This window comes from Sphaerodactylus townsendi, linkage group LG11 (genome assembly GCF_021028975.2).
Source record: "Sphaerodactylus townsendi isolate TG3544 linkage group LG11, MPM_Stown_v2.3, whole genome shotgun sequence".
In the NCBI taxonomy this organism is placed as follows: Eukaryota; Metazoa; Chordata; class Lepidosauria; order Squamata; family Sphaerodactylidae; genus Sphaerodactylus; species Sphaerodactylus townsendi.
In genome coordinates, this window is record NC_059435.1 from 56,416,547 (window position 1) to 56,443,697 (window position 27,151).

The 27,151-nt window shown below is 43.8% G+C and overlaps 1 protein-coding gene across 2 annotated transcripts in view; it reads left to right on the forward strand.

The window, feature by feature from the left end:
• Window positions 1-27,151, forward strand: part of SPAG6 (sperm associated antigen 6) — a 48,431-nt gene that overhangs the window by 6,771 nt on the left and 14,509 nt on the right. The window contains exons 3-7 of one of the 2 annotated variants that reach the window (XM_048511619.1): window positions 11,566-11,732; window positions 15,255-15,438; window positions 19,108-19,313; window positions 20,453-20,626; window positions 24,274-24,426. In XM_048511619.1, coding sequence (XP_048367576.1) covers window positions 11,566-11,732; window positions 15,255-15,438; window positions 19,108-19,313; window positions 20,453-20,626; window positions 24,274-24,426 — 884 coding nt within the window. The remainder of the gene's footprint in view (window positions 1-11,565; window positions 11,733-15,254; window positions 15,439-19,107; window positions 19,314-20,452; window positions 20,627-24,273; window positions 24,427-27,151) is intronic. The other variant, XM_048511620.1, reaches the window with a different exon arrangement.

A 27,151-nucleotide genomic window follows, 5' to 3' on the forward strand; every position in this document is an offset into this window, starting at 1 on the left:
TTTCAAGCAGCACATTTTTTTGCAGTTTCATTTACATTTTTTAATTTCTTGTATTTTCCTTTCCTATTACATTGGGATCCACTTCACAAAGGATTATAACACATCTATTCATCCTATGCCTACCCAAAGAGCTCAGAATCAGAACAGCATTTTCGCTTTTAAAAATGTGTCATACATTAAATAACTGTACTAGTGTTTGGGTTTAGAATTCTACCCTCCTTCAGGGTCTTGAGACGCTCAAAGAAAGGCAGGTATATAAGTATTTTAAACAAACAGAGATTGCTGGCCTTATTTTTACAATATTTTCAAAACTCTGTTTCACTCATTTAAATGTACAAAATGCTGAATATAAATATTTGCCTTTCATTTAATACAGATATATTTTGGCTGTTTTTGGTGCTACTTGGAACATATTTGAAATCCGTGTTTCAAGACAGAAGGTTCCAGGTTTGCCACTAGTTTCCACTGCATTTTTATCCTGCCGTCAAAGCTTAGAGTAGCATTTTATTTTCACAAGGAAGTCTCTGAGGTAGGCTTGGCTAGAACTGCCATCCTCCAGGTGGGGCCCAGCATTCGCCTGGAACTACAACTGTTCTCCGGGTGAGAGAACAGTCGTCCTGAAGGAGACTGCCGATTTGGAAGGTGGATTGTATCAAATCACACTGCCCCCGAGTTCCCTCCCCTCCCCTAACTCTGCCTTCCCAGGCTTTACTTTCAAACCTCCAGGAATTTCCCAAGCTCGAGTTGGCAACCTTAGACTAGGCTGAAAGTTACTAATCTTACTCCACAAACATCATTGCTGATCAGGGATTTGAACTCAAGTTTCTCCCAAGTCAAGTTCCGCACACCACGCATGCTGTCACACAAGGTGTTCAGCGATAGCAATGTTAAAGTTCTTATGCTGTTTGTACTGATGGAGATAATAGCATGATTTGAAACTCCAGTTATTTCCTGTTTAGTATCCTACTTTCTGCTGGCATGACCTGCTTTTACTAGTATCCAGTTTTGGGTTCCAGTACACCAGTTAGACTCTATTGGTGTACTGTAGCTATAGTTCCTACAGTAGCAGTGGGACATCCAGAATTGCCAAATTCAAACACTTTGAACAAGCAGAAGTTTTAACAGTTTAACCATTCACCACTTGGCAGCAAATCTTGGCCCGAGATTCAGTCCTGCGGACACTAATAGATGGGTAAATGCAGTCGAACACAATGGTACTAAGAGCACTGATGTGGTATTTTCATGGTTCAAAGCACTTCCCATGGATTTGGTCCTATTAACATCGCCAGCCACCTGGAAAAAAGAAATGTCTTCTCCCTTTAATAGAAGCTTAATCATATGTTATTGGTCAGGTGGGAGGAAAGGTAGTGTGGTATAGCCCAATCTTGTCAGATCTCAGAAGCCAAGCAGCCTCCAGTCTATGGAAAGATTCTCCTGCTCACTTCCACACATTAAGTCTGTTTCCCTCCAAGCCTGTCCTATGTCCTATAGTCACATAGGACATGATAGGCCATGTACATAGGAGGGAACAAGTTAATAGGGGAGATCTGAACTGGATTTCCCACAGCATGCTTGTTTTCTCTAGTCACTAAACTACACCAGTGCTATGTAAGCATGTGTGCAGTCAAGGTTCCCATTAAGAACATATGAAGCAAAATTGTTTTAAATCCAGTGACTTCTGGTTCTGGTGGGTTTTCTGGGCTGTGTGGCCGTGGTCTGGTAGATCTTGTTCCTGACATTTCGCCTGCATCTGTGGCTGGCATCTTCAGAGGTGTATCACAGAGGGAAGTCTGTTACACACTGACTTTATCTGTTACACAGTGTGTAACAGACTTCCCTCTGTGATACACCTCTGAAGATGCCAGCCACAGATGCAGGCGAAACGTCAGGAACAAGATCCACCAGACCACGGCCACACAGCCCAGAAAACCTACCAGAACCAGTTGAATCCGGCCGTGAAAGCCTTCGACAATCCAGTGACTTCTGTTTCATTTGGTGGTTTATGCAATGAGTTCCGATTGTCCTTCCTCTGGTCAGTTCAAAATTCTGGAGCCGCTTCAATTTGTTTTAGTAGAATAATCTTCTAAGCAAGTATATTTGGCATGAAAGGATCAGTCCCTCATTATGTAGAAGAAGCACCACTGTGGCTGGCATGTGACCTTATGCCCAGCACTGCTGGTGAAATTTTTTAGGACAAATGATACCACAAAATGCAACTGCATGTCAGATACATAATTGATTAATGTCTGCTTTCCAGCCAAAACCCTACTACAATACCCAGCACAAACATCTGCCATGTTATTGTCTTGCTGCTCTTCCAGGGAACCCAGCCTGATGTACATTATTATCCCTTCCCTACATCATCCTCTCAGCAACCCTGTGAGGTAGGTTGGATTGAGAAACACTGACTCAGTGTCACCTGGTAAATATGGATTTCAACCCAGGTTCCCCAGATTGGAACCCAACATGCTACCTACCACACTGGCTCTTAAACAACAGTTGCAATATCATTAGAATGCATTTAGGAAATGAATGCTTGGAGATGTGTTGGTTGAGGCTATTTGCTGCTTTTCTCGCCCCTGGCTGGCCATCGGCAGCTGGCCAGAGGGGATCTTTGCTGGAGCAGCTTCCAGACAGTTTGCTTACATTCTGTTCCAAGTGGCGCTTCGAGTGTACAGTTGCGTTTTCTGCCACATTTCTTGGGACGCTAATACTGGATCCTGCCGAGGGTTTGTTTGCCCTCCTCCTAACAGTTGGCGGTTGTGATAACAGATATATGGTATGAAGAGCAGAGCAGAGTTTAAAAATAGAACAGCTGTAGTTGCCTCCTACAGGGGGACGCCTGCAGGTCTCTTTGTGGGACTTTGCATTCCAGAATAAAGCAGGGAGAGGAAGGGGGAAGCCTGGTAGAAGGATTCTCTCTCTCTCTCTCTCTCTCTCTCTCTCTCTCTCTCTCTCTCTCTCACTCACACACACACACACACACCCACACACCCACACACACACACACACACCACACCCCACCCACACCCACACCCACACCCACACCCACACACACCCATCATGAGAAACTTGGGTGGGCAGTCATATTAAAGTCAAAATTCCGGTTAGTAAATGAAATAGCCTGCTGGCATTAAATAGCAGATTAAAATTCATCCTGTGCCTTCTTTGCCCTAACAGTTAAAAGGCAACCCAAATAAAAATAAATCTTGTAGCATTTTCAGAACAGGAGACATCCAAGCTTGGGCTTTGGCATCTCCCCAAGGGAAGGCAGGCAGGCAGCCACAGCATATGTCTATTAAAGAGTAATACTTACAAGCTTTTACGTTTTGCCTTTCAAGCATTCAGAACGTTTCACATATATTATTTCAGAATGGCTATTGTAGTACAGGCTTCGGATATTATGTTCACAATAGCACTGTTGGCTATTGTCTAATCTTTTCTTAAAGATTCCGATGTAATATGACATGTTGTTCTCTTGTATGGGAGAGGACTCTCCTCCTTCTCTCCATCTTTTTCTTCATTCTTTGGTAGAATTGTCATAGGAGAGGATATAACACGAGTCCAAAAGAGGAGGGATTGGATACATTGGCCACCGAAACCCTTCTTTTTTAATCTTACCCCCCCTCTGCACCAGTTCCCATTAAAAGGAATTTAGGAAGCCCTGTCCGTATTTCAGTCCCTTCAGTCAACCCAAAGGCTCTGATCCACCAGTTGTGGTTCCATCCGCTAGCTAGATGCATGCTAAGAAGCTGGGGTTTTTTTCTGGTCCTATGTAGAGTTGTCACCATCCAGTTGGGGGCTGGAGATCATCTGGAATCACAACTGATCTCACAGTTTGCCTGGAGAAAATGGATGCTGTGGAGAGCCATGGCATTGTTCCCTTCTGAGGTCTCTCACTTCCCCAAACTTTACCCTCTACAGCAGGGGTCTGCAACCTGCGGCTCTGCAGATGTTCATGGATTACAAATCCCATCAGCCCCTGCCAGCATGGCCAATTGGTCCATGAACATCTGCAGAGCCTCAGGTTGCAGACCCCTGCTCTACAGGGTGCACCACCTCCTAATCTCACATTTCCCAAGCAGCAGTTGGTAACCGTTGTCCATTACCTTGAGAAAAATCTGCCAAACCGTGAGATTCTTCATTGTGCTGTGAACAACTTTTAAACATTGCGAATGAAAACTTTTCAGTCTGCATGTTCTACAGGCCTTGTATATTTAGAGGAAAAATAAAACAAAGGTGCACGTTCTTCTGATGATCACGTTCTGGCTGTCTGGTGCTCTGTAAGTGCAGGAGTGTGGTGCTGAGATCACATTTCTAGAATTGCAAATGGTTTGACTTTGCTAAGAGGATGCTGGTTATGCAAGCCCTCCAGAGACCAAGCAGGGGAGGGAAATACACACAGTGAAAGAGAACAGAAAAGCCAGGCATGATGTGAGTCAGAGGAAGGCATAAAATTTGTTTCTAACCACTTTTCACTACTGCCAGTTATCACACATATTACTTCCTGCATAACTATCCCTTTCTTATTGTGAATGAATTGTTGGCATACATATGTGCCAGTGACCAATGTAAATTTTCAGTATGATCTCTAGTGCCTCTTCCTGTTCTGAATCCAGTTTGAACATCTGGCAATTCTCATTCCATATATGGTAACAGTCTTTGTTGTAAGATTTTAAGCATCACCTTAATCACATGAGAAATTAAAGTGATGGTCCAGTAGTTGCTGCAGTCTTTGATGTCTCCATTTTTTAAAATAACTGGTACTTAATGAGCATTTCCAGAGTGAAACAGGAGATTGCTGAACTTGAGTTCATTTGCAGGATCAGAACAATGGGCTGAATAGGGGCATACAATTTGTATTGCTGATGCTAATTTTCTGTATTTCCTCTCTTCTCTAATCAAGTTCATTACTATCCACATTGTATGTATGTATCCTGAGTTTCCATCTTCTAACTGGGATACAAGGACTCAGGAATCTCCATTCCAACTTGTATCAGATGAAGGGAGCTTTGACCCTCAAAAGCCTTTAAAAATGTTGTTGGTCCCTAAGGTACTAGTGGCCTTGAATCTAGCTGTTTCTTTACGTGGTGGTTGTGAAAAGTTCTTTGGGTCAGACTACACTAATAAGTTACTTGGGAGCAGGGACGTAGATATAGATTTTTTAATGGGATGGGTTCAGGGGGAGGGGCCACATCCCCACCCTATTTTCTATTTGCTCCCATTGGAAACAATGGGGGATGGGGGCACCCCCTTTGGGAGTCCATAACTTTGGACACCCTGAACCAGACCTCACCAGACTTGGGTAGTATCATCAGGAGAGTCTCCCAAAAAACCCTGAAATTTTGGTGCTGCTAGCCAAAAACTGCACCCCCTGCAGGCCAAAAACTGGAAAAAACACTTTAAAAATACAAAACCCCCCACAAATGGGGGTGGAGCTTTGGACATGTAATGGGGGAGTTTAAACCCAGGAAACTCCCCCCCCCTTCTTCCTACGTCCTTGCCTGGGAGAAAAAAGGCAGCTTCAGAGAGAGGATTCTGTGATAACACAATTCTGCTGAGTTCTCATATCCATGCTGCTGGGAGCTTAGCTTGATGCCCTGTGGAGAAGAATGCTGGCTTCTCTAGAAAGATATTGACTATAATGGCCTTCCTTCCTTCCTTCCTTCCTTCCTTCCTTCCTTCCTTCCACCCACCCACCCACCCACCCACCCACTCACTCACTCACCCACTCACTCACTCACTCACTCACTCACTCACTCACTCACTCACTCACTCACTCACTCACTCACTCACTCACTCACTCACTCACTCACTCACTCACTCACTCACTCACTCACTCACGACTGACAGAAGGTTGCAGATGCTGGGCTCTTCATGCCTGAAGTCCAGACATATGGAGTGTTTGTGTGTAGGGGTGGGGGGGAAAACACCTCGTCAGATGAAAATGTAGCTGGGACATTGGTAAGCAATTTGCCTGTCAAATTTTATTCCCACTGTGTTGTGATTTATGCGCTGAGTTTGTTTCTGTATTTATATTTTTAGGCGTTGCCTTTAAAGAATATGTGTGTTCGTTTTTGGCAGTTATAGCCCCAGAGGTTAAATCTTAGTGTGTATTATGATAGGCAGCTGGTGGCCAGTCTTCATGCTAAAAGAGTATTGCTCACAACCCACTCGGTGCCACCTACTGAATGGCAGTGTTTTCATTTGCTTTTTATTTTTCTCTGAACTTGGAACCATGAAGACTTAAGAATGCCTAAAATTCTCTGAAGTTTGTCAGGAGAGGAATAAGGATTTCTCGTCTCTTCTCACAATCCCACTCTCTTGTTCCTCCCCACACAGCAAAGCCATCTGTTGAAGCCTTTGGGTATGAGACACTAAGAGGAAGGGCTGGGGTTAGATCAGCTTTTCAAAAACTGTACCTGTTCCCATTTCATTCCCATCCTAACAAAATAATGTCTTCCAGCACCAAGGAATTTTTAATACATACATACATACATACATACATACATACATACATACATACATACATACATACATACATACATACATACATTCTTCTTCTTCTTCTTCTTCTTCTTCTTCTTCTTCTTCTTCTTCTTCTTATTATTATTATTATTATTATTATTATTACTATTATTATTATTATTATTATTATTATTATTATTATTATTTCGATTTGATAAACCACCCTACCCCCGAAGGGTAGTACACCACAGATGCAGAATTTGCATTTGAGTGCAATAGAGAAAGACAATACAATGCATTATTGCCTTCCCTCCTGTTGTCCTCAACCCAGCTCCAAAATCACCCATGTTCTGGGGGGTATTGGGTAGATGTTGCCCTTCTTTCAATATTGAGTCTAAATGTAGCATATTACTGTTTGCTAAGGAATGAATGACAGACCTTTACTTGCAAGGGAGGAAGCAAAGGTATGTGCTCAAAGACATGCTCAGACAGGGCCAGCCAACTCTTTAAAAGTTGCTGAAAAAGTTCCCAGTGGACACAGTGTGTAACACACTTCTCTCTGTGATACACCTCTGGAGATGCCAGCCACAGATGCAGGTGAAACATTAGGAACAAGATCTACCAATCCACGGCCACACAGCCCGGAAAGTCCACCACAACCAGTTGAGTCCAGCCGTGAAAGCCTTCGGCAGTAAATTCCCAGTGGATCATTGCCCTGGAGAGCCACGTGCAGCAGTGGTGGCCCCAAGGGGTGTTGGCAAGCTAGGTGAACTATTACTTTGGCACTCAGCATGGTGTAGTTGGACTGGGTCGGATTTGGGAAACCCCGGGTTCAAATCCACACTTTGACATGAAATGGCAAATCACCTTAGAGCGTCTCTTGCCTCGAAAATCTTAGCACAAAAATACACACAGAACAGTGGACAAGCCTGCTCCTGACGTCGTCCTCCTACATTTCATTGAGCATTTCTGTCTTGCATTTTATAGCTTTGTCTTGTAAACCTGATTGCTTTGATTGTGTAGCTGCGACATGTCGAGTGTTTTGTACATCCAACAGCCGTCACCTGTCAAAAGCTTTAAGGGAGGCCCTATGTAAAGTGCGCAGCAGTAACGCAGCATGAAAGTTACAGAAGGCTAAGAAGCCATCCAAGCAACTGGCTGTCTCCACATTTCTTTTGTCTGTGGCGAATCTACTGCAATTAAACTTCCTTGGATGAATTCTAGCTGTGTGTGTGAGAGAGGGGGAGAGAGAATGACAGAAAATCCTATCTGTCCTGTTCATGTTTTCAAAACCTCTGTTCATGGTGCTCAGTTCTGCTATTGCCTTTTATTTTTCTCTGATCGGTGGGGATTTTTTTTTTATGTCGGAAATGCACATAGCAGAAACTGCCTGTAAACTGCTGCTGAGTAATTTGGGTAATCTCTCTTGACGGTTTCGCTTAACAGCAGAATGCCCTGTTTCGGAGCCCGGCACTCCAGAGCAGGGCTCTCACAAAGGGACCGTACCATTGTCTAGTTTTGACTCAGCACAAATGCAGCAGGAGCTACTGTAATTAAGCATATAAATAAGTCTGAGTCCCTGAGACTCATTTTCTTATAATTGCTACCCCAAAAGCCATAAATTATAGCGTTTGCTCCCCAGCTTAGTAGTTTCTGATATACGTAAGCATAACGTGATGTAATTCCATCCAAGAAGTTATGGTGGGTTGATAAATCAACATATGGCACACATTAAAGTTTTGGAATCCTTCGTGGAATTTCTTTCTTTGTTTTTTTGTATTTCTTCATTAACCTATCTGCATATGCTTCTATGTGGGATGAAACTGCCTTTATTTATGGTTAAAGCTGGTTTGTAGGTTCAGAAGAGCAACCCAGTGACAGTCTGAAAATGCTGTTTCTTTTTGTAATGCTTCTTAAGTAAACTATGTCCAGTGATCACCATTTTGAAAAGGTGATCAACTGTCTGCATTTAATGAAGTTACTTGGCTAGATTAAATATATATTTACACATCATTGGCATGTTGCTGTACATGCTCTGGGAATATTAAAAGAGTTGGATGTAATGTATCGTTTACCATTTTCAAAATACTGCTTTTAGAAATGTCTTTGGACGTTACAATGTTTGCATTTCTTTTCCTTGAACATTGAAATTATTATGGTGACAGATCTGGCCAATCTTTAGCATTAGGAACGTCCTGAGAGATTGGGCAATGGCTGATAAAGGTTTAGCACTCCCCGAGTAAGGCTACCATTTGTGTTTGCTTAGAGCAGAGTCCTTGTAAAACTTTGATATTTTTTTTTTTGTAATTTATAACAATTGCCAAACAGCTCATGATTCATCCTAGTAAGTTGGATAAATTAGTGTCTAGGACTAGGTTCTTGTGCAGCGCCCAAGATGCCACTAAGGTAAACCGGAGAGTCCATGCACAAGGCAACCAACACAGATTAATCACCCTTTAATCACCCTGTCAAAGTCACAAAGGACTGTTTTTCTCACTCTTTCAGAACATGTTTATGGGTGAAGTGGTAAATTCATATCCATGTTAATGTTTGTGAGTATACAGCTGGGAGGTTGTCCCTATTCAAATTAATTAACAAAGAATACAAGCCTTGATCTTCTGCCAATATGTCCTTAGACATTTTTTTTTTGCATTTCTTTCTTTTCTGGGTAAGGATTTGGTTTGTATGGGCCTTCTGCCCCACCTCTAACCAATAAGCACTCGCTGAAATCACAATGTCTGTTTGAATGGAAGATCTAATTCTTACAGGATAAGAACAGTGTTCTTCTTGCTGCTTCCATGAGGCTTCCCAACCCACACTAGACTGCATCTGCTCAGACAGTGAGATCACCTGGGAAGGACGAATAGAAGAAGAAGAAGAAGAGTTTGGATTTATATCCCCCCTTACTCTCCTACAGGATACTCAGAGGGGCTTACAATCTCCTTGCCCTTCCTCCCTCACAACAAACACCCTGTGAGGTAGGTGGGGCTGAGAGAGCTCCGAGAAGCTGTGACTAGCCCAAGGTCACCCAGCTGGCGTGTGTGGGAGTGTACAGGCTAATCTGAATTCCCCAGATAAGCCTCCACAGCTCAGGCGGCAGAGCTGGGAATCAAACCCGGTTCCTCCAGATTAGATACACGAGCTCTTAACCTCCTACGCCACTGCTGCTCCTGGACCCTTTCTGGAGAGGATTGACTCTTGAGGAAAGTTTCCAGTGGTACTGCCTCTTCTGTGGCTCAGAGTAGAAAATGAGTGGTGCCACTTTCTCACTGGTATTCCAAAGCGGCTTATATTGGTTTACTTTCACCTCAGAATACAAGGCAGACTGGCCCTTAAACATACTGGCAGGCCTCTGCTCTGGAGGGTCACCATTAGCCAGAAGGAAGCTGAGCCAAGGACTCCCTGCATTGAGACCAGGAATGCTTGGCTTGGACTCAGACTGTGGCATCAGTGACAACAAGGATTGATTTGCCTATTGGTGAGTCTACTGCCTGTGGTCATCATCATAGTGGTCCAGTCTCTAGACAAGTGGCCCCATCAGCAATACAGGGGCCAGTTGACTCAAGTTGCTCCAGGACTATTTCAGTGCCTCAGTGTTCACACAGTGCATTTTAAGTCAATCCTTTTTGCATTTCTGGCACAAGTCCATCTCAGCTCCTTCACCGAGCGCTATCCGTGTGGAGACAACCCCTGTTCTGCTTGAATGTGGTTTTGCCAGGTGTCTGCTGAACTGGAGGCCTGGCAGGAGGACATCATAGCACAGGGTCAAAGGAGCTCAGTCCTGGCTTGCTGCCCTAGCAAAACCTGTGGACCTTCTTGTCTATGTGTGCCACAAAGCCCTGTTCCACTTGAGGCCTGTTTGGCCATCTGTGGTTGAGTTTAGCAAACCTGCACTACTTCTTAATGTTTGTATTGATCTTGAGAGAAGAAAGGAGGGTGGAACATAAAGTGGATGCCTTGCATGGACAGAACTTCGGCCCTTCTTTGAGTAGACCCTACCTTGCCTGAGGTCAGGAAATTGGGGCTTTGCGATGGAGAATGCAACACAGGAAGAGATTCCACCACACACTTTAAAAAAAAGAACCATTGACAACTGAATAAACAACCAATAGAATGTGAGGTGTGTTTGTGATGAAAAAAATGCTCTTATTGGCTGAAAAGAGATCTGGGATCTTTGCCGGATTGAAGAACTTGGCATGAATAGTGTTTATTTTAAACTGTTTGCTCAGGGCTCAGCGTACTGTGTTTTGCAAAAGAAATTATGTCTAGGTCAGGGGTGGCCAACTTATGGTTCTCCAGATGTTCATGGACTACAATTGGCCATGCTGGCAGGGGCTGGTGGGAACTGTAGTCCATGAAACCTCTGGAGCACCATAGGTTGGCCACCCCTAGTCTAGGTAATTCACATTTTTACTACACAAAATTGAACTGTGTGACCTGTATAAAGTATGGCAAGTAAGAATATTTAAAAAGATTTGCTTATATTAGATCCTGTCCAGTGGTGAGATTCAAATAATTTAACAACCTGTTCCAGTGGTGGGATTCAAATAATTTAACAACTGGTTGTTTACAAGCACCATTTTAACAACCGGTTCTGTTGAAGTGGTGTGAACCTGTTGAATCCCACCACTGATTCTGCCCCCTGCTTCTGTTAGAGATGATGATGTTCAACTACTGGTCACTGGAAATCCTGCTAGCCCCCCTCTCTGGGTTCAAATATCTCCCTATTACTCACATGCTTCTAGGGCTTTTCAAAGTCATAAGGAGCAGAAACATATCGTCATACACAAGAAGCCCTAATTTTTCAAGGAAAATATTACCTGCTAGAGCTAGGTGCATCAGCCCACCTGTACCAGATATTTGAGATCAACTTTAGAAAACTAGAAGATAACTCTCTGTTCAGGAAAAGGTCCTTTTCTCTTCTCTCTTATGTAGAAAAATTGGCCTCTTGATCTTATTTGGCACACAGTTGGTGGCTAGTAGAGTAAACACTGTTTAGGTTTATGTGCAAATGTCTCTAGACATTCTTAGAGTTAGTGTTCAATTGTTTTGGGGCTGTTTTTCTAATTACTTTGTGGATTTTCTCTCCTAACTCAGGTGTGATGGCTCTGCTGAGACCACTGCTATTAGATGTGGTTCCGAATATTCAACAGACAGCTGCCTTGGCTCTTGGGAGACTTGCCAATTACAATGACGATCTGGCAGAAGCTGTAGTGAAGGGGGATATTCTTCCTCAACTTGTCTATTCATTGGCTGAACAGAATGTAAGGAACTATGATTTTCTTAAACATGTCTTTCGCAGCTGTCAAAGCTCCTGTCTTAATTAGATATTTAACAAGACTCTTTAGATTTGTCTATGGTTATCGCTGTGTTATATATGGTAAGTGCATTGATCTCTCTGGATAGAAGGTCTCTATGGATAGAAAGTATCCATAATTGTGACTTAATGAGTCTTTTTCAAAAAGGTTTTTATTCTTAATTCATTAGCTGAAGTATATTACTCATAATTTTATTTTCTCAATTGTTTAATGAAGACCACTCATCTGAAGAAGTAAGTTCTGCTCCTGAAAGCTTATGTTGGAGTAAGATTTATCAGTATCTGAAGTACCACTGGACATCTTTCTTCATTTTGCCCGGTGTTGGCCAAATATTCTTATATACCCATGCCGCTTGGATAAATAAATTCATTAAGAAAGCAGGACCAAAATTGAAAAAGGCTACTAAATGAATAAAAAGTAAAGACTGTATGGACTTCATTTCTGGCGCCACAATAAAACATGGTTAACTTATTTCCTGTCAGGTTTTTAAGTCATCCCAGAGATGATTCTATTCGTGTGAATCACATTGGCCAAACTGTTTTGGCCGCTGTGTCTGCGGCTGTTTGTAAGGTGCATTATTTCAGAAGTTGATCGTTTTGAATAACAATAAGGGATGCAGTCCATAGGGAATTTAGCTGTGCACCAACAAAATGAATGGGAACTACACAGAGGATCCTCCCCACAGATTCTACCCACTGATGTTAAAAATCCTTGAGAATATAACCCCCTGCTTAAAGCCTAATTAACTGAAAGTAATAATATGCACGCTTTGATGCACGCTCAACTACTTCCTACTAACAGTGCCAGTGAGCTTCAATTGTTGTCCTTTGAGTAGGAAACAACATTTTTGCATCATTTTACATTCAGTCTTTATAATGTCATTGGTGTTTCGCCACCAATGATTTCTTGCAGTTGTCTGTTTCAAGCCTCGGTTTGCATTAATGATTTCATAGTGTGTTTCTCCACCCTTTAATTTTTGCTTACATTATGAATAACTGCTGCATCATTTTCGGTAATAGTGCAAAATTAGTATCCATAACAGACCATTTAGTGTTGTCCTGTTCAAACATAATGGTGTCAGATACCTCAAATCACACCTTGAGTGATCCTTGTTAAAATCCAGAATATCTGCGACACCTGGGTTCCACCTTCACCATTGTTGGTTGTTTCCCTTTTCACAGCCATCTCACCTCACCTGCAGGTGCATGCACACACTATTGTGGCAGAAGAAATTATCTTGTTGTCACTGTGATTTTCAGTGCTAGAGTTATTAAAGATAGTCAAGGAGAAGCTATGTGTGTGTCCATTTTTGGTATTCTCTGACTTCTTGATGCTGTTGAGGGATGATACTGGACATGCATCTTTGTTTCTCCCCTCGGCCCTTTCCACACGGCAGCGGAAATGAACCATAAATTATGCCGGTGGAGGCTCCGGGACTGTTCGCACAGTAGTGTGCGAGCAGTCCCAACTTCCTCCCCAGCTGGAGAGGCGGCTCTGCACAGAGCCGTCTCTCCTCCGGTCCCCTCCACTGATCTCTTCTTCCAGTGTCACTCTGGAGGGCTGTAGGGACCAGCCCACACTGACCCTTCGACCTCCAGGGGTCGGAGGGCAGCGTGGGCAAGTCTCTGCAGCCCTCCAGAGCGACACTGGAAGAAAGAAAGAGTCGAGAAATCAGAGAATCCAAGCAACGGGAAAAGTAAAGCGCTCTTGCTGCCTTCCAGCTGGTGCGGTTTGCACCGTGTCGACGGGAAGATGCCACTTTGCAAAAACCTCACTCAACGAGCAAGGTTTACAGCGGCGGCTTCACGCCGCTCTGGGGCGTCCAGGCCTCCTGTGCGAACAGCAGCCCAGGGACAGCATTTTTGCTGTCCCTGGGTCACTGTATTTCACCCGTACAGAAAGGGCCCTAGTGACATAGCCTTTTGTGTGGATTTTCCCCCTTTGCCAAAAAAAAAAAAAAGTGGTGGGGGAAAAGTGCATTAATTGTGGAAGAGGTTGTCCAAGGGCCATGCACTTTCCATGCATGCAAGCCGCAAAATGTTGCATGAGAAGAAAGAACCATGCTGCGTAGCAGAGGACCATGCAGTGCCAGTAGGAAGGGGATCCAAACTAGCTCTTAAGCAGAGTTTAGACTTCACACCCAAGTGTAACAGAAATGAATCAGCAGGGTTGGTTTTGCTTATACTGATAACATTATTTTAATTGTAAGCCACTGTCCGAGGGTCACATCTCCCACCCCTACATTTACCTCTGAAGAGTTGGAGGCCTCCAAACCATGCCATAGGAACCATCTAGGACAGAGCTGTCCAACTCTGTTGCCCCAGATGTTCATGGACTACGATTCCCAATTGGCCATGCTGGCAGGGGCTGATGGGAATCGTAGTCCATGAACATCTGGAGCACCAGAGTTGGACAGCCCTGATCTAGGGAGGACAGCAGGAGCAGCTTCCCAGCTTAACCACGGCACCCAGAGACACTGGACAGCCTGGGGCCAGCTAACAACCAACCTTCAAGGACCATCAGCAGAGGCACCGGGCAACAAGCAAAGGAGCCACAGAACCCACCCAGATGTTGGCCCATCCCTCATCAGTTGTGGGAGCCAAGAAGGCTTCTTTGGAATAATGGGACAGGAAGGGGGTTGCAGTGATCTCCTTAGGCCAGCAGGGGCTTCCCAAGGGGAGAGGCAGAGGAAATGGGATCCCAGGCAGGAAGCTGACCATTGGGCCTAGAACGAGGGTTGCCGGGTGGTAGTTCCAGGGGGTAGCTGGAGATTTCCTGGGATTACAGCTGATCTCCTGTTGACAGAGCTCAGTTCACCTGGAGAAAATGGCCACTTTGGAAAGTAGATTTTATAGCATTATATCTCATTGATGTCTCTCTGCTTCCTAAACTCCACCCTCCTCAGGTTCCAACTCCCAAATCTCCAGATATTTCTCAATCCGGAGTTGGCAACCCTACCTACTCCCATAAGCCCAGCCCCCAGGATAGAGGGAGTGGGTGACTGGGGTTGTCAAACACTCAGGTGCCCCTTTTACAAGGGACACACTGGGAGGACGCTCTCTGTACTTTTTTTGGAGGTTCTTCCCTGGGCATACTCTGCTAACGGAACTCTGGATAGGAAGACATCTTGGGACACCTCAAATGAGGCAGCCTAGAAATGTTCTAAATCAATTAACCATTCACTTAAGTTTTACAATATAATCAAGATGTTAATGTATTTCTGAGTGGTAATCCCTTTGCCTCAACTAAGATGAAACAGAAGTACAGCAGCACCTTAAAGAATGAACAAAATTGATTGCAGTGGGAGCTTTTGTGAACCAAAGGTCACTTTATCAGATGCATGAAGTGCACATCTATGGCAGATAAGTTTATACGTAAAGTTATAAAGCCTCAAATAACTGCAGTTTGTTCCCTCTTTCTCAAATAACTGCAGTTTATTCCCTCTTTCTCCCCTCCATGTTCCTATAGCGTTTCTACAAGAAAGCAGCTGCGTTTGTCCTGCGAGCAGTTGGGAAGCATTCACCTCAGCTAGCCCAAGCCATTGTTGACTGCGGTGCATTAGACACGCTGGTGATCTGCTTGGAGGATTTTGATCCCGGAGTAAAGGAAGCTGCATCCTGGGCTCTTGGCTATATTGCAAGACACAATGCAGGTGACACCAATGCTGCCAGCATTTGAGAATGCCTTTAGAAGCAGCACTGGAGTAAGAGTAGCTGTAACCCTGACCGACCCATATGTTGCGAACTTTCCCCTGTATTGTAAGAAATGATCTGTTTTCCTGGTGGCTGGAGGTTTTCTTGTCCGTGTCAAATCATCCAAATAGGGTAGGGGCAAAACATGGAAGTACTAAAGCAAAGATGATTTTGAAAAGCAAACAAACGAAAAATCAAGTACATCTGAACATAAAAAAAGGTATAGGTTTCTATCTTGCACACTAGACAATGAAGTCTAGAAGGCAGGGCAAAATACTTATTAGAACGAGATCATAAATTGCCAGAACATGTTTCTAGCGAGCAGTATCTCTTCTCTCCTCATGAAGCAGTAGTCGATTCAGACATGCAGAGAAGTCGTGTCCATGGAAACGGCTGTACACAGTGTGCAAAGCCAACCACATGGCCAACTGGGGAATCCTCCTCCTCATAGGAATGGCAGTCTTTGATTGGGCAGCATCAGATTTGCTTTAGGGCCCAGCTAGTCACTAAATACTCGTTTAACGTATCCCAGTTAATAATGGATAATTCTCCATACAGCAATGGACAAACCAACCAGGGAACTTTCAAAAGAGGTTTGCCTCTATTATGGTGCAATCCTATGCAGAGTTATTCCAAACTAAAATGGTTGAAATTGAGGCACTTGGCAGCATAGAATTACTCAGAAGGACTGTTCTAGCAAAAACGAAAAGAAGGCTTAAGGCACATATTCTGTTGTTTTTGTTTTTTTCCTGGGGAAAACTTCAATTTGATAAGCCCAGCCAGTAGTGTGTGGGCATCACAGCAGGGAGAAAAGCACACCTTCGAGTTCAAAGAAGGACTTCCACAATAGGTGTTAAGTGGTTTCAGTGTTCATATAGACAGGCTTAGCCTGTAATTCCTCACCTCCTGACCTAATGCTGATTTTGCAGGCAAGATGGAAACTCATTTCAAGACGCTCAAAAGTTTCCCTAACAGAAGCTGGACTCAGAATCTCCACAAGAACAACATCATGGTGTGTGTGTGTGTGTGTGTGTGTGTGTGTGTGTGTCCCATCTTTCCCTATTATTTCATCTTGCTATTCCTGGTTGCTTCCCCTTGTTTGAAATTTTGCTTGTAAGTTCTGTTTGGTTACATTTGATAAAGTGTCAGATTCCCCTGGTACCAAGCTGGTTTCCAGCTAAAGGTGAGGCCATTCTGCATTACAGAATTAAACCTTAAGAAGCAGGATTTAATTTTAAAGTCCTTGGTGCCTTTTGTTCACTTTTTCAAAATCTGGTCCCCCCCCCCCCCCCAATACCACATTATGATTCTCCATTTTTCTAAGAATGCGTTGCTTAAAAATTTTTCACTTCCAGGAAAAAAACCCAATCCTTTTCCTTTTCTTTCTGCATATCCATGATCTGGATGGAGAGCAAGAGAATGAGGAGAAGAGGGATTTTGAAATTAAGAAAGGTTTTGCAGTGAAAGAGATCTGGTCTATCTGCTTATTATCACTTTGTAAGATTTTCATTTGGTAATTTTGGGAGGTCTTTTTTAAAAAAAGGAATTTGGTATACTGCTCATCCTAAAGATCTTATTCTGCTTCCTATACTTGTTATACAAGCAGTTTCCAAGAAGAAAACTAGTGCTAGAATTCCATACCGTGTTACTGCCATTCCTTTGGCCACCCCAGAGTGTTACTTGGCAAGAATTTATCTGCTACAGGCTGTTCTTCATGTATCACATTTTTATCGTTTGCTTTTCTGAATAGCTTAAGACAGCATGTATTGTTCCCCATCTTTTCATTTTACCTCCCCAAGACCCCTGACAGGTTGGTTAAGCTCCCAGAGAAAAATCTGCCCCAGATCAACCCAGTATGCTTCACGATGAGCAGAGATTTGAACCTTGGTCTCCAAGATAAGGCCTGAATCCTCTAATCATTGTCTCACGCTTAAAAAAAACAACCCTAAGATCTTATTGCAAATATATATTGAGAACCAGTATGGTATGTTGTTAGTGTAGGATGTGAAAGATCCAGGTTTGAATCCCTGCTGTGAAATAGAAGCTTGCTAGGTGACCTTGGTCAGCACCCTCCCCCTTTTCTAATTCTAACCCATCTCACATGGCTGTGGTGAGGATAAAAGGAGGACAATGGAAGCCATTTTGGATCTCCACTGGGGAGGGAAAGACGATGTATAACTGAAGTAAATAAATAAATGTATGCATGTATTGGACCATCAGGCATATTTTGGAAATGGGAAAAAGTACTTTCTTGATCTGTAAGAAATGCCTAGTTATCATAGTACATATATTTGCTGTTCTCATTATACCATGCAACCTGTCAATAAACTGTAGGAACAGGGTGACATGATAAAAAGTGATGCATTCTAAGTACAGTAGGTAGATTTAGAGACTGGACTGTCGTGCATAGGGCACTGAAAGCAAATCTAAATGTCTGGTTTGCCATCAGTGCTGGTACAAAACACCCAGTACATTTTAGATTATATAATCCTTAACTGCTTCACGAACATGGCTCACTAGTGAAGAAACTGTACTGAGTCGGTGGTTCTAACAACCTAATTGAGAAAGTTCTACTGCAGGCTTTGATTGATGGACTGAAAATGCAAAATCAAAGTTGGGTCCTTGAATTACAACAGCTATTTGTTGCCATGGCAGTGCAGGGGCAGGTTAAATGTTAAAGATAAGAGGCTCTGTGCATAACAAGGAGAAGTCCGAACAAAACCTTATTTAAGAACCTATAATAGCCTATTTGAAATTGATGGGGTTTGGGGTTCATTTTTCATCATCTCCAAAACGACCCCGGCTGTAATCCCTTTGCCTTTGCTATCCCATAATTTTCTACTTCACTACAGAAGCTAATGACAAATATGTGGAGGGACGGTAATGAATTTCTTCAATAACAGTGCACTAACTGTATCAGTTAATTGTGGGTTCTCGGGTTAAGATGCAAGCCATCAGCTCTGGGGGCTTAATGCAACCGTCTATGGCTCTGATTTAGCGGAGGGGGAGAAGGCGAGCAATGGCTGGCGTACTCTGAAAAAGGTGTTTTGATGGTCAAAGAGGAGCATGTTGGGTGTTTGCACAAGATGTGCTGCATGCTGTTGAAGGGATGCCTTACTATCTTCTAGGCCTGCTATTTCCTGCTTGTCATATAAGTGGGATAAAGTGCCGTGGTGTAGGGAGGGGAGGGACATGTTTTAGCATTTTGGCTTTTCTTTGTCAGCCGTGAAAAAGAAAAACCTCCCAAAAACAAAACCCTGCTTGCCTATTGATCACTGCACAACAGTCAGGCCTTAAGCAGCTGACATCTGCTTACTCTTTATAAACACACACACAGGCACACACACAGGCACACACAATGTAACCAACCCTTTCAGCCTAATCTACCTCAAATGTGTACATGTAAATGCGGGTCCAGCTATTGACCTGTGTTCTTTTCAGCCGAGGATTGGTCCGCATGGTTTTATGAAACCAGGAGAGCTGATTTGAAATGCAGATGTCAAGCCACTGAAGTCCACCCACACACCCCTTTCCGTCTCCCCCTTCCCCCTGGATCTGTCAGGGTGAAAAATGGCTCGCACCAGGGTCAGTCACCCATAGTCGCTTAATTACTTTCCTCCGACCCACAGAACTGTCACAGGCGGTGGTGGATGCGGGAGCCATCCCTCTTTTAGTGCTCTGTATCCAAGAGCCCGAGATCGCCCTGAGGAGGATTGCTGCTTCAGCGCTCAGTGATATTTCAAAGCATTCTCCGGAGCTGGCGCAGACGGTGGTGGACGTGGGGGCCATTGCTCACTTGGCTCAGATGATCCTCAACCCTGATGCTAAACTGAAGGTACTTTTCAAAATCCCCCCCCCCCCTCCACCACACACACACCCGGGGCCAAGAAACAGGACCGGGCTTCGATTTGTGATTGGATATCAGAATGCATCGCTCTTGGAGGAGTCTTACCTCCCCTTCCCTCAAGTACAAATTGCTAACTGAACTATTGGAAACAAAAGGGAGGTTGGGCTGTTTTGAGTGTGACTTTGTGTAACTAGCGAGAAAGGAAGGAGCGAAACAAATCTGGGGGAAGTGTTGAGATCCTTTGGTTCCCAGGCTAAGGTTGCACGGCAGGTTTCTGGAGCTGGGAGCAAGTCTGAGGTACAGTAGTTTTATTTTTGAATGCTGCCTAAAACTGTTTTTGTACATTCGGCACGCATCATCTGGGCTGAAAAGTAGTAACTACTTTTTTAAAATATATTCTGCAAGTGACTCTACTGCATTCCTAAAAACATTTATTTGGCATTTATTTGGATTTGGCTGCAAGTTTGTGAAACGTGCCTGATGTCCTTCTTTTCTTTTTTCATAGATTTTCTCTGTAGACAGTCATAGTACAATAGTGTAGCACTCTGTAAAATGATCAAAATTACTGTTCTTTATATTGTATTTTTTTTACCATTTAATTAAAACAGCAGTGTGTTAGTATACATTTCCAAATATTAAAATTGTAACGTCAACCGCTGATCTGTGGGATTTGTGCAAAGAGAAACAAACAATTGTCTCACACAGTTAGCTACTTCAAAAAGGCAGCAAGAACTTGCATATGTTCCATTTCGAATGCTTAGGATAATAATTGCATATTTTTCTGCTTTGACTGAAAATTACGTTTACTCAGAAGTAGTTGCAATTAATGTAAAGAGACTTCCTTCCATCATGCAAATGTGTTTTCCTTTTTAAGAGTGTTCCTGAAGCAAAATGAAGAATAGTGTTGATCAATGAAAAGGAGTTTTTTTTTTTTACTGCTGAATTAGACCGTGGCTAGACTGTGAATTTTATAACCCTTCGGAATGGTTCAGTATCTTTCCAGTCAGAAGGGAAGTTTTTCTTCTTGTCTTGGTGGTTCTGAATGTGCCTGTGTTGTGTGTGTGTGTGTGTGTAAAGTGTTTTCCCAATAAGCCGCTTATTAAATGATTGGTTCTTATGTACCACAGCGTCAGGTGCTTTCCGCTCTCAGCCAGATAGCGAAGCATTCTGTGGATCTGGCAGAAATGGTGGTGGAAGCAGAAATTTTCCCTGTTGTACTCACATGCCTGAAGGACTCTGATGAATACGTCAAGAAAAATGCAGCCACTCTAATTAGAGAGATAGCAAGGCATACGCCTGAGGTAAAACCTTGAGAATGCAAATACAAGGTCATGTTATTAGTGTTTATTCTTTAAATATTTTTTTTAAATCCCTAGCATTATTCTTTCATTAGGAAAGACAGAAACCTCTGTGGAATTTCCACTGTTGTAAAGGGAGGGATGTTTGTTGCTTTTACTGGATGTGCTCGGAATACAAATAGGAAAGGAAAAAAATGGGGCAAAACCCACTTTTCTTGTTGGGGGTGTCAGTGCAGAGACTATTGTTGATGGATAGGAGGGAATGGCTAATGTCTGGAAAGCAGTTAGGAAGTGCCAAAATTTTTAAATCTTCAACCAAAACACATTGTGTACAATGAAGCCTAAAGTCGACATGCTTGTTTGTGTATTGTCGAAGGCTTTCACGGCCAGATTCAACTGGTTGTGGGTTTTCCGGGCTGTGTGGCCATGGTCTGGTGGATCTTGAACAAGATCCACCAGGCCACAGCCACGCAGCCTGGAAAAGCCACCACAACCATGCTTATTTGTGTTTGACAAGTGTGCTGGATTGTGGCCTCGTGGACTTCTCAGAATGTTAAATCAGCACAAAATCCTTTCATGGACATGTTTTCCTAGTAAGAGGATAACAGTCGCTTTTCAAATGCTTTGTCTTGCTTCCATTGCAAACTGATGGGAAGATCTCTCTGAACCACATAGTGAAGTGATGCTCAGTATGTGTACATGGAGTCTGGTGGGACCAACAGAAACAAATACTAAACAATTCCCCCTTCACTGAATGAACTAAAGTGAATTTATACAGCACACAATTGCTAATCCCTCATCTTTCTACATGCATGCCCATCAGTGTATCAGAGCTCAGGAGATTTTTGCACACTGGTTCTTTCTCTCCTTCGGCAGATTTTACGGAACCTCCATTCCCTGCAGTAGGTCCTCCAAAACTTGACATAACAACTAGTGCTTTAAAAAGTAGCCCAAAGTAAGCCAACAATGTCATGATGCATTGAAAGAAGCAGACGGAGAGCGTCTTTTCTCTTGAGGTTTGAATGCACTTAGAGCACACAAGGGTCTCCTTATTGAGAGTGTTTATTAATTTAAGCCACTGAACCCCACACTGAAATACAATATTCTAATTATTTCAGGTGCTCTGGGGTGTTTGGGAGTCTCCCTCCTCCCTGTCATGAGGCGAATCCGAGGGGTGCCGTTCGGGGAGCTCTGATTCTGCTAGGCATGGGGGGGAGGAAGAAGGATTTGGGGAATCCTTGCCATAGTCAAAACTTCCTTTGTGCCACTGCGCTCAGTCTCTGCGGGGAGTCCTCGCTCTGTGTCTAAAAGCTCCTGAATTTGAAGGAGAGGAGGGGGGGTGGGAGGGTTGGTTTGAATTGCAGGCTGCCACCGTCTGCGTAGAGGGAATCTGCTCTTGTGCTTCAGCTGAGGATTTCTTTCACCCTATATATCCCTTCTCTAATTAGACATAGGATTTGATCATGAGGCAAATCCCGACACTACTCCCCTTTCTAAATGGAAGAATTGATGCCGCTCCAATGTCTGTTTCTGTGGCTTCTGTTCCTTTCTGGGGCAGAGGTGGTCTACTCAGAAATTAATTTGTTCCATAGTATGTGGGGCTCCAAATTGGTGCTGGAAGTGGAGAGGCTTCAGTCATAGTGAACGCTGATGAATATGCCAAGCCAAATCTCGTCGCTTATGGCAGTTTACTTGAATGAATAAAAGTCCTCAGTACTAAAGGAGATGAGTTTTATACTTATCAGAAGGCTCTTTCGCAGCGACAGAGCAGAGGCTCTAGTGTAAACTGAGTCTTAGGTTGCGAATATTTGTCAAATATATTATGCATGTGGCCCTGCATGCCATATTGTTTTAGCTGGTCCCATCGACGTCAAATGTTTTCAGCTTCTGAGTAAGTAAGTGCAAGTCTACAGAAACTCAACTTCTGCCTGGTTGGTGAATCATGGCCACCAGTCCAGAAACAACAGCAGTGGGCTGCTGGGTGCCGATCTCCCTAGCCCACACCCACTAGAGAGAGAGATTGTGCATATTATACCAATAACCTGAATCCATCTGGTTTTCAGTTACAAACCACCTCTGAATATCTGTTGCCTTGAAAACCCTACAGTGTTGCCATGTCAGCTGTGATTTCATGGCACTGGCCACCACATAATATCGTGACTTGAATTCTTGCCGCCTTTCTGTTTGTGGAAGGCATTTCTTCTTGCAGAAGATGGAGATGTGTACCAATTCTTCCCTCTCGCTGCAGCTGTTTTCTCCTTTCCACCCATGGTGTTTTTGGGGGGTCCTCTTTCCCTTGGGATCACAATGTTAAGAGTTATAAGAAGACTGATGTTGGAGGGAAAAGAAGAAAAATGTATAGTATGTATGTCTCAGCTTTACCTGTGCCGTATAGGATCCAAACCTATTTTTCTTAGCCTTGTTGCAATGTTTAAATGAGTCCATTGCCATAGTTAGGATCTTGAAACATAAAAACTGGGCTCAGATCAAAAGCTAGCCATGAAGTTGACTTTCAAAGTGATGGTGCTGCAGCTTAATCTGCTTTGCAAGATTTATTCATTTTGAAAATTTGTACCTTGCCTTTCTGGCTTCCTAAAGGTTACCAAGGCATCTGTTGCCATAAAAATAATATTAATTAACTGTGGGATAATGCCATATTGCACTCTTTGAAGGAAGAATAGAATATAAAAGTGAGAGGACAGATTGACATGTACCTCTCTCTCTGTCTCTCTCTCTCTCTCTGTGTGTGTGTGTACATACAAGACATGGTTCTTGCATGTACCTTCCTGCTCATTGCTTAGCAATGGTGGCTTTAGGATCAGAGTGCAAACAAGCACCTTGAGGTGTCCCTTGAGCAAAATGAGTTCACACCAGCACATCCAGTAGAAGACAATAGGGTGTATCCAACCATCGTCCAAGTAGCCTTCTTCTAACTTTAGTAGCTCATTCTCCAAAGGAAGAGCCACTTATTTGGGAGGAAAACTCTTCAGACTGGAGGCAGTTTTCAAACTTGAACCAAAAGGAAATGGAAATAAAAATAAGCAACTAGAAACACTTTACTCAACAGAGTGGTAGGATAGAGGAAGCATCCACTCTGATAGAATGTTTTGCTAATTTATATTCATCAGTAAGTACCATGTTTCCCTGAAAATAAGACAGGGTCTTATATTAATTTTTGCACCAAAAGATGCATTAGGGCTCATTTTTGGGGTAGGGCTTATGTTAGGGGAAATACAGTACCTTCACAGTTCATCAAGGTGGGCTCTTGGCAGCCCCGTTGCTTCCCTGTCACGTGTGATGCAAGCTGCATCCTTATTGGCAGGGAGCAGTCTGCAGGATTACACCATCCTCATCTGTAACTACCGGTAGGGCTTGTTTTGGGGGTAGGGTTTATATTTTAAGCCTCCTCCAAAAATCCTGAAAAATCATGATAGGGCTTATTTTCAGGGTAGCTCTTACTTTCGGGGAAACACGGTATGTAATGGGGTGATGGACTGGCCATTAGAGGCTTCAAATCATTTCTGTTTCAGTGAGTTGACTGTGCAGCCCTGTAGGCCTGAAGGCATCTGATAAAAAGAGACTTGACCGTAGCATTTGGACAGGTGCTTGAAATGGCAGCACCTCTAATTCTTTGCTTTATCCGCTTTCAGCTTTCGCAACTGATAGTGAATGCAGGGGGGGTCGCTGCTGTGATCGATTGCATTGGCAGCTGCAGAGGGAATGTCCGGCTCCCTGGGATCATGATGCTGGGCTACGTGGCAGCCCATTCGGAGAACCTGGCCATGGCGGTAATAATCTCCAAGGTTAGTGCTTGGTTCGCTGGTGTGAATACAAGTCAGGGAGACGGTGCCAGTGTGTGTAATTGGGTGAGCCAGAAACACTGGAACAATGTGTTCACTTGACTGGTGAGGCAGACCAAAGGCCGACAGAGCCAGACTGTTTTTCAAAAGAGCTTTTATGTGACACTAATATACAACAGATTTCCTCTTCTTCTATGGTTTGAATTCAACACAGCCACTTCGTGTACCCTCCTGTTACTGGAACCTCAGAGGAGAAACCACTGGAGGTTATTTGCTTGTCCTAACATTTTGGATGACCTGTTCATTGAGATCAGCAGGACAGCATTGTAGATATCTGCCTAAATATATATAATTTCTGCTGGCAGCAGAGTTCTGCTGTTACTGTGATACCTAAACATGTTTGCTTTGATATCAGCTGAATTTGTTTAGTGGCTTTGACTTCCCACGAAGTGAACTTGGGATCACAAACAAGCCATATGCACAAGATGTTTGTTTTTAGTGTGAATTTCGTTCATTAATACTTTTTTTTTCTTCACTGGTAGGGAATCTTAATTCATCCCAATTGGTTTCATTGGGTAATGCATTTCCGTGTGCACTTTTTCCTGTTTCCCATTGAACTGTGATAAAATGTTGGGTACTGTACCTCTCCCTCACGGGATTGGAGTCTTCATATCAAATTTGAGACAGATAAAAGAAAACATCCCTATGTTGGAGGTGATTAGAGGCACAACAAACACGTCTCTCTGGGGTTCAGCCTCAGTTTGTTGGTCCTCGTCTAGTCCATAACTGCTTCCAGGCAGTAGTCCAGCACACAAAGCATCTCTCCTGACCCTGATGAAATGGAGAGATAGAGCTGTGTGTGTCATCCTCATATTGATGACACGTGACTTCGAATCCCCTGATGACTATCTTCTGGAACTGACCTCAAATGGAGGACCACTGCACCACAGTGCCCTCCAGCCCCTTTCCCTGGAGCCGGTCCAGCAAAATACCATGGTCTACGGCAGGGGTAGGGAACCTTTAACACTCAAAGAGCCATTTGGACCCGTTTTCCATGGGAAAAGAAAACACTTGGAGCCGCAAATAATTTTTGACATTTAAAATAAAGATAACACTGTATATATTGGGTTTTTTTTACCTTTTACTCCGCTCATTCTGAGAAGCACATGGATGCGCCTGCCCTGCTACCTGCAGGGCAGGCAAGGGATGAAGCCAGCAGCTCGGTCTTGCCAGCCACCGGGAAAGCGCCCGCCCCGCTCCAATGGGGCGGGCGAGAGGGGAAGCCCGCAGCGCGGCCCAGCCAACCGTGGGCAGTTGGTGCAAGGATGGGGCCGGCGGCTCAGTGCAAGGGCAGTGCAAGGAGCCACAGTGCAAGGGCAGAAGAGCCGCATGAGGCTCTCGAGCCGCAGGTTCCCTACCCCTGGTCTACGGTATCAAAAGCCACTGAAAAATCAAGGAGAATCAACAGGATGGTATTTCCCCAGTCCTTCTCCAGATAAAGGTCATCCATCAGGGCAACCAAGGCCATTTCTGTGCCATAAGCACTCCTGAAACCAAATAGGCATGGGTCCAGAAAATCAGTTGTATCCAAGTAAACCTGCAGCTAAGCCACCACCACCATCACCAGGATTTTGCCCAAATATGAGATGTTGGTCATTGGGCAATAATTTCCAAGCACCATAGGGTCCAAAGAGGGCTCCAAAGGGGACAGACCACCACCTCTTTCAGAAGCACTGGCACGATCCCCTCCATCAAAGAGGCATTTACCACCTCCTGAAACCACAGGGCCAGCCACCACACACACACACACTCCGCCCAGCTAGCTTTTATCAGCCAGCGTGAACAAGGGTCCAGGGGGACTAGTAGTAGACCATTTCCCTGCAAGTGACTTGTCCACATCCTCAGACTTCAAGAACTGAAATTGATCTAATAAAACCGGATCAGACAGTGCTGTGGACTCCTCCCCAGGATGGCTGTTCGATGGTGGAGTCCAATCCCATGTGGATTTGAGTTACTTTATTGTTACAGCAGATACCAGGAGGCATCCTGGCCGCAGTCACCAAGCCATTAACCACCCTAAATAACTCTCACTGGTATTATTATTAGTTAGTTAAATTTATTATAATTGCCCACCCCCGAAAGGCTCCAATCAGATCCACAACATGATTTCCATCCCCTTCACTCAAGCTATCATCCCTCCTGCTTCATTGCCCTCAGATCTCCCGTATTCCATGAGACCCAAAGGGCTCTAGAAGCGGGATGAGGGTACTCAGGAGCGATCATGTCAGCGGCCTTCCTGATCTCATCATTCTGAACAGAGACCCAGGCCTCAACAGGAATGCCAACCCATTTATGCCATTTTCCTGACCTGAAGTGGTCCACTGTTTTCACTGTTGGGGAAAGTGTTGAGTGGATCCAACAATCTTCTAAGTGGCCTTCCTCCAGTGGAAAAGATTCCACTTAAGTTGGAGGAAGGCTCTTTTGGCTGGAGAAAGATTTTACACTTGAACTGAAAGAACAGTGGGATATTAATTTATTTTAATAATGAACAAATAATGTTTGCTTAGGGTATTGGCACAACAGGGATAAGATGCACTGTTGTCATCCAGTACATCCAGCTTCCAACAGGGCACATACAGTCCTTCCTTTTGGGCTATTTCAGATCAAGGAAGTGGTGTGTGTGTGTGTGGGGGGAGGTTTAAGCCTCTTCTCCCCACACACCATGTCC